The sequence below is a fragment of the Opisthorchis viverrini genome (genome assembly GCF_000715545.1).
Source record: "Opisthorchis viverrini unplaced genomic scaffold opera_v5_89, whole genome shotgun sequence".
NCBI lineage: Eukaryota > Metazoa > Platyhelminthes > Trematoda > Opisthorchiida > Opisthorchiidae > Opisthorchis > Opisthorchis viverrini.
This window is the reverse complement of record NW_008751744.1, coordinates 289,628-297,738: the sequence shown is the minus strand read 5'-3', so window position 1 is coordinate 297,738 and position 8,111 is coordinate 289,628. Positions and strand designations below refer to the sequence as shown.

The 8,111-nt window shown below is 43.1% G+C and overlaps 1 protein-coding gene across 1 annotated transcript in view; it reads right to left on the bottom strand.

Annotated features, from left to right (window-relative positions):
- T265_04961 (hypothetical protein) overlaps nt 1–8,111 on the bottom strand; it is a gene marked incomplete at both ends in the record, with an annotated part of 21,404 nt that overhangs the window by 11,684 nt on the left and 1,609 nt on the right. The window contains 3 exons of the mRNA XM_009169838.1: nt 540–597; nt 2,786–2,834; nt 4,422–4,496. Of these exons, the coding sequence (XP_009168102.1) occupies nt 540–597; nt 2,786–2,834; nt 4,422–4,496 (182 nt within the window). The remainder of the gene's footprint in view (nt 1–539; nt 598–2,785; nt 2,835–4,421; nt 4,497–8,111) is intronic.

Here is an 8,111-nt window from a genome sequence, read left to right as displayed (position 1 = left end):
AATGAGTGTATATTCGCTAATTTCGTGCAATTTGGTTTCAAGTAGAACATAAGGTTGACGGAAACCCGGGGACTGCGCCTACCTGATGAGCCCCAAGAAGGGTAAAACCGGTCGTGGGCTGTCGATGGATTTTCAGCAACCTTATGAGTAGTACATTACAAAAATATTCACGTGATTCCACTTAGGAGGGGTGCATTCTGGTTGAAAACAACTAACTCAGATGGTCCTGTAACTTCATGCCAAGATGTAAGTCCACCTAATTGTGGCTAGCCTTTGTTAGCATCCTTGAAGTATGGACAAATGAAGGAATACTGCTTTCCATTGAGCTACCTCAGGTCAAACGGTGGAGGCATGCCACTTAGATAGATGGATGCAAAATAATCAGCGTTAGATTAATTTAAATCCGTTCAAGGCACAGACGTGAGGAGGGCAGAAGGTTCCAACTAAACTCCCAAAGTGATCTTGCATAGTTTTAGGCCAGGTGGATTTCTGAGTAGTGAACGGAAGACCAGTCGAAGAAAAGAACATTCCGTACTCACCTTGAAGACCCTGCAGGGGTTTTCGAAGGATGCGCATTGTAATTGGAAATACCTTTTTCTGTAACATGAAACAGTGCAAGGTTAGTCGTGATCGCAAACCTAATCTACTGCCATAATCTTTCACCACAGCATCTTAGAGGTCGCACAAACTGTTTCGTGGATGATTGGCTAAGCGACCACCTTGACTTAGCTATATCTAGGAAATGGTCGATGAATCAGAGAGAGACCATCAAGAGGACTGACAGATTCGAGTCAGTAAGACGTGTGATTCCAGGCTGAGTGGATTAAGCATAATGTTTAAAAGATTTAAAAGTCATTACATAGCTTATTTTTCAGTTTATTGTGACTGTGCTCTCAGCAGAATGAGACCTTTGATTAGCTCACAACAACAGCCCCAGTGAGTCGAAAATAGTGTGCTTTGCCATGGCTTGACCGTTATATAAAGACAAATGTCCAACGGAGTTTATTTACTGTGATTCGTTTGTTAATACTATGGCATTTTGGGATAACCTCAACAGTTTCGTTCTGCTGAGTGATGGAGCAGCCTACCATTACAACTGATGGGTTTGTCTACGTTGTGAGTGGGCCTCTGACTACCGAGTCTCCAGAAAATATTTCTGATGAATAACTGAGGTACTTTTACCGTACTTGTGGGCGAGGATTACTGGGGACGTTGGATGCGTCCTTTATCCTAATTGAGGGTGGTTCGTCCGGAAATTTCCCGAAAAAGGCGGTCCCTTGACAATCATAAGAATCGAAAGATAACTCACCCAAACTGACCTCACTTTATGTCCGTTTTCTGTTCTCCCTTACATGTCTCATACCAGTGGCTGAGACCAACAAGCAAGCCCTGAGCAGTGAGGACTAACAAGCGGTTAAAGGAATAATGAAATTTCACAAAGATTGTCTAATTCACAACCAAGCAAGGACAAATATACACAGGGCGCATTATGGCAATATTCGAGTCTTATGACTCTGAAGTCGAGCGCTTTAAAAAGAAACTTTAGTGATGTTGATGATAATTTCACCCCATTTGGGAAGTAGGACGGCACTGCACAAGGAAATCAAGATTAGTTCGCTGTAGCAGTTGAAAAACGGATGTTGACCTCAAAGAGCGTTGAAGAACGTTGAATACTCCAGTGAATAAACGTCATTTGGAAGCCATGTTAAGGTTTCTTGCCATGTCACGATTTCTTTCACAAAGTCGGGTCATCATTCTTCAGCAGTTCGGAACCAGCATTTTTCATATGCAGTGAAAAGTACATTTGTCAACTTTAAGTTCAAACTACCATTGTAGGATAGGTAGTTACGAGTAAAGCATCGACTCCTGGAAGTCGGTATCTCTCTCTGATATTTTAGTCGGTTCGCACCACCTGGTTAATGACACCAGGACTTGACCTTTTTAAGGTCTCCAAGCCTTGATACAATAGCTGTCAGAATACCGCAAGTGTGATCGCCAAACTCCCATCCTCAACTCTAATTTCAGTTGTTCTTGAATTCCATCCTCTATCCACAACAGCCTCGTGTTTTCAGCTCATGTTGTACAAAGACAGAGGAAGAGAATATGACGTTCCTAATTGCTATTTGAAATACTTGGCAGAAGAACTACACTGGGCAGCTGGCAGCTCATATGTAGTTACTTTGGACATGCTGATTGCTTCTTGTCAACCAGAAGGCTGGCTAAAATGAATTTAAGGGCTCCGTAGCAGAAGCCATGCTGCAGAATGAGAGCCTCAAACAGATTTTCACGTTGAATTAACGCGGAACTTCACTCAGTACTACTGAAATAGATTTGAGTATACATTCTACAGGACACGATATAGCGTCGTTTATCCCTCGACCGCGGAATCCACTTCACGTGGTCAAAGAGTGACTAGCTTCCGGATCTCATAGCACAACAAATAATACAACTCGTGGGCAGTTTTCGATTCACTAGACCGTGAAGGTAGCGTCAACAGGGTTCATCTTCGTACCCCTACGGATGTATTTTTAGACTGAGCTTCAAAATTGTTTCACATCTGCCATTTTTGTAAACGTAAGTGTGATTGGCTAGGTTTTTCACGAAACTGTCTGACTCAGGCAGTCAATGAGATGGAGCTCATATCAAGAATTTAGATAACTCCTTACAGTGAGTTAAAGAAAAACCTCGTTCGACTCAATGATAAACCGAAAGCATATGGTTGCTGGGTTCTTCAAGGAGAACCATTATCTCGGTCCAGTGTGGCGTAAAACACTCTTTAACTTACTTCACAATAGGCCGGAATGTGTGATTCCAGGTTGCTTCCAACAAGCGAACTGGAACGAAGGACAATAACTGTTCAAACTAAGTCATTTTTTACTGAACATAAAACAGTATAATGGACACACACATCCGAATTTTTGAACCAAACAGTTCAAACACAAACCAGTGAGTTTACCGAATTTCTTTGAAGGTAAATGGGACTAATTTGAAACTGTCTCATCACCTTTCCTGCTACGTCCAAAAACCTGACGTAACTATTACCTCAGTGGTCATTGTTGTACCGAGCGGTGGAAATTTGTTCAGTGCACCTCTAATGCTCGCGACACAACAAAATTTTTGATACCCAGTCGATAATCCATAAATTCTTGTAGGAACACTACTGATAAAGTTGCTGAGTAAAGTCCCTTCAGGAAAATATACGACAATATCTCGAATATCACACCAAGTGAAACAAGAGATGGCCTTAATGCAGCCTATTTAGTTGCGGAATATCACAAGCGAGAGATTAAAGTGGGATCCAGTTAGGCCTCCGAGTAAAACCACATCGGGGTGAAAATGGGTGCATCTGGTGAGCAGTCTACATAGTATAAATCCAACAGTCTCACTTTCCTCGTTATCCCGCTTTCTTTGGGCCTTCACGGAGTGAATGAGGGGAGAAAATGGGTGGAACGGTGGCGAACTCTATTTATTGTCATAGCTCTCTAAAGAATACTTCATATACTCACGGGCATGTGGACCGACTTCGGGACAATGGTCACAACGTCTATGCACAACAGTGCGCTCAATAAAGCTTGTCTGACTTTCGGTTCTTTTGGACCATACTGCACGCAAGCAGTGATTCTGATAAAGTCCTGTCAAACAAACACATTGATAAATATGCTGATGGGTCAAAGAACTAATTAGTGAAAGACAAGGTGGAAGGTTGTAAACCCTAGCGTTAATTGAGGTTCTTTTTAATTTTACTTATGGAGGGATCACCCGTTGGCTATGGTGAAGCCAATCTGTTTAATTGCTTTTTGAATGGTAATGTGATGGCTGGTGCAACATAACTGCATTCAGTGCTGCTGTTTCGAATGAACTTTGGACGATTAAAGGGCAAGTCATGCTGAGCTAATCAGCTGAGTTGCTTTGTATCGATCGGGCAGTTTGGATCGATATGCACATACTGGAGGCGTGCGCTGTGAACATACTGTGCACAGTGTGATAGGTCTCGAGTTTTCCTCTGACAAAAAGTCTCAACACAGACTTTTTTTGGCAGTTATCGTGGTGTAATACGAATTCATCGGTATAAGACAGCTGTGAAAATTTATTTAAATAAAAAGAACAGTGGTAGGGAGGCTGCACTCTTCACTACCACCAACAGCCGCAACCCCCCGTGGAGTGACCTTGGATGACCTAGAATGAGGTTGCATTCCGACCTTTCGCTTAAATGTCGGGAGTGTCAGAAGACAGGAACTGTTTGTCTAATTGGTTATCTAGCATGCTGTTACTTATCCGGACATCACGAAATTTCAAACGATCTTGGCCTCACTAAAGACATTGATCGATGACTATTTGTCGCGCATCTGTTGCCTACTCGGATGTACGATGCATAATTACAGCAAACCAAATAACCGATCAAGCTAAGATGATGCACTTACCGAACGTCCTGCATGGTTTCCGTAATATTGTAGTTGTCCTTACACAAGATAACATTCACCAAAGTGTTCTGAATCCTGCATCAAAAGAGATATAGAATCAATATTTTCTGGACGTAGCGGTATCCGCATAACCGTTTGGTTGATCGATCTTACTCGCATTACTGGCCGATATGCCATACAATCGAACTGAACCGGTTTAATTGTAAAAACTGGTTAACCGTTCGCAACATGAGAAGATTCCGGAACTACTTTTCATTGTTCACTTAATATTTCTTCCTACAAAGAAGGCCAATCAAGCCGCAAGTCCGGGAAGCTCTGTGCAGCTGCCTAATCCTCATTGCAAAACATCAGCAGTGAAGTTCTCGCGCAAGAGGAGTCAAACCCAGCTAATGGTTGAAGGATTAACCGTTCGGCTACGAGCGACTACTCCGCACTTGAAAGGGATATCGAGCCATACGTTCTTCAAGCACGAAGTTCTCACCATTTGGTCACTGCGTGGCTGGTTGCTAGCTACCAACAAACTGCATATAACTTAGAAGGTAGAATCATCCACACGACGGGAAAACCTTCCATCTGGAAAGCCGTCAGCTGAGGAGCTAGTCAGTATTTTAATAAGGGGAAGCGCCAGTCTTCCTTCAATCACGGGATTCATAACGAGAGTTGACCGGTTCCTCAGAGTGATCCCGCCCTCTGGGCTACATATGGCTCGTTGCATGAGAAGACCTGGGACAAGCTAACAGGTAACCACCAATAAGTATTCCGTGGATGGCGGATGAATGGTGCTATATCCCGTCCAATTTCGCGTCACTCATACTACTGATCAGCCGCCCGTAGCCAGACTTTTTGTATTCTGCAGCTACTAACGGACAGTTCTCGCGTTATAATCGTTCGGGGGATTCCAGAGGCATGCACTGCTAATTGTTTCCAATAGGAAGGGAATATCCGCACTGCTTCTCGGCCTAAACCGACATCACCTACAAAACAAGATTTCGGCCAAAAAATATTTCGTCATAGCTAAGTCCGATTTCAGGGACCTCGTTCCCACGATTGGCCTGGGTGTAATCGACTTTGCTGGTGCATTACGCAAATAGTTTTGTGAGATTTGTGGACGTAATGACAGGTCTTTGTTCCAGGATTACTGGAGGAGTTGTGAATCGTTACTCAACTAATCAGTTGTGTTTTGTAGACCCTGCCTTTTTAAACAGATCAAAGTCAGCGGCCAGTCACATTCAACCACATGAGGATTGAGCTAACAGGGTAGTCAGTCTAGCAGGAATTTGGATAGCTGACAGAACAACCTATAAACGTATGTTACTCAGAACCATCCTTCATTAGAATCGGGCTGGTTTTGTTGTACTTGTGTGATACGAATAACTTTGCGGTTGTCAAAATGAATCCCTTTTGGTTTAATCTCTTCTATTTCCATGGGCCATATTTGAACATTGTCACCTCGCCTGGGGCTGAAATTTAAGAAACCTCGCCCACAGACAAATCGTTCAGCAAAAATAGCTGGAGAACACATTCTGACAGTTTAAATGACGTGCATTTTTAGTCGCTCGAAATTCTTTCAAAAGGCCGTCCTATTAACATTTCGGCTTGTTTCGTTATCACAGTGGGACGAGTTGGGTACCATCTCGTCAACGGTTATCTTCAACCGCTTTACCAGAGTCGTTATTGGTTACCATCCCTTCAACGTTTATCTTCAACCGCTTTCACAGTCCGGTTACTATCTCATCAATGTTTACCTTCATCCACTCACATACTCTGTTCAACGCATGCACACCCACTGTTTCATTCCTGTTCGGATTTATCAGGAAGGTCAGATTCCTGAAAGCAACTTCAGAACGCCCGGAACCTACTGCTCCACCAAAAACTCAACTGGAAAGCCGGCAAGCATCCAGGCCAGCCAATTACTCAATCAATTCAGCAAAACCTGATGAGTGTTCTTGCGGCCACAGAAGCACGACCGAATGTGATCAGCGTTCAGGCTTTTCACAGAGGCACGATCGATGTTGATGGGTGTTCACTAACGCCTATCAGACAGCCTGGATCAATGTCAGAAAGTCCCCTTTAAATAGTGTGAGGCCGTTTTAACTTTTGCTCTCCCACTCACTCGCTTGTTCGTAATACAGCTGTTGTGTTCCCTTCTGAGTCTTTTCTCTCTGACACTAGGCACTGGAGCGGGTTAGCAGCAGATACCACAGATTGACGAACCAGCAGATATAACAGGTTTATGTCATGAACCTGCGCCCCACGACTAATCGAGAAGACTGGAATCTTATCTTAGGACAAAGAACGCGAGCGCATCCTCATTCACAAAGTAATCATATATGTATGCGGAACAACGACAGCAGGATGGTGACGTTCGTCACTTCACACAGCGCCTTGACCAGGGTCAGTTCAAACCTACGCGCGACTCACTGTGCAGGAAAAGTCTGGGCTCGATATTGTTTTGGATTAAACGGCAAGAAACAGGCAAGATTTCAACACACTCCGTCAAGACCGGCATTCAATTCCACTGCGTCCTACAAACCTCGGCTGCATCCACTGCAACTTATCAAACGAAGAACTCGATAAGTCTCTTATTCCTTTTGTGTATTATTCAGTTGTACTAGTGTCTCTGGTAACCACTACACATAACTGTTTATTGTTATTGTTATTCACCTTCTAATATTACTTTGAGTAAAAGGCAATGGCATTAACAGATGCCTATTGGAGCAATCAAGGAAAAATCAGGATAAATGCGTACCTATTGGGATGGACAAATCTGTTACGATGCCCAATGTAGAAATACACGTTTCTTCTGAGTTTTTGACCTCGGTGGCATCGGTCTGATAGTTTCCTGTTTCATTCCAGCTTAATTTGAAAAGCAAGAGTGGGTTGAACTAAAGCTCCATTGGATGTGAAATCATCTTGACCCGAATGTTTTGCTTTGATATACAGTTTTCGTGTATGAGGCCTTAAAATTTGGAGAACGTGCAAATCAATAAATGTCACGCCATATTTTTTTCAAGTATGGGCTACTTTTAGAGCAAGACGTCGCATACATAAGCGAGCGCACTAAGGTTGTTAGAGAATAATGGTCACGCCATATTTTTTTCAAGTATGGGCTACGTTTAGAGCAAGACGTCGCATACATAAGCGAGCGCACTAAGGTTGTAAGAGAACGACAGTATATACAATCCATGTGTTACCTTGGTCCGCCTACGAGTGTTTAAAACCTGTGTTTGAATTGAGCACTCTCGATATGAGCGCTCAATTGCGCTCAATTATTGTGCTCTCGGAAATTAATCCGCTTCATTTATCTGTTTCATGTTCTACTTAATCATCGCCGAATAACTGTCCTGTTTGTATTCGTCCGTTTCTGGATTTCATTGGTGGTCTGCATAGGCAATTGACGTCTTTTTAAATCAAGTTGATCATGTTTGTATTCCCGCCTGTTTGTAAATGAACTCACATTTGAGGTCTCTCTTCAGCTTTCTTCGCGTTGTTGTCTTTGGCACTGTATTGAATTTTGTTTACCTTCTGACGTTGACTTTCTGATCGTAATCTTTCCGACTGCGTGGGCCGAATCTGCAACTTGAATGCCATGAGGATTGATAGTTCAATGGAAAACTCCAACTGACACCAACACACACGAGCTATGGTTCTGAGACAGCGATTGTCGAACACCTGAAGACGTCTCAGTTC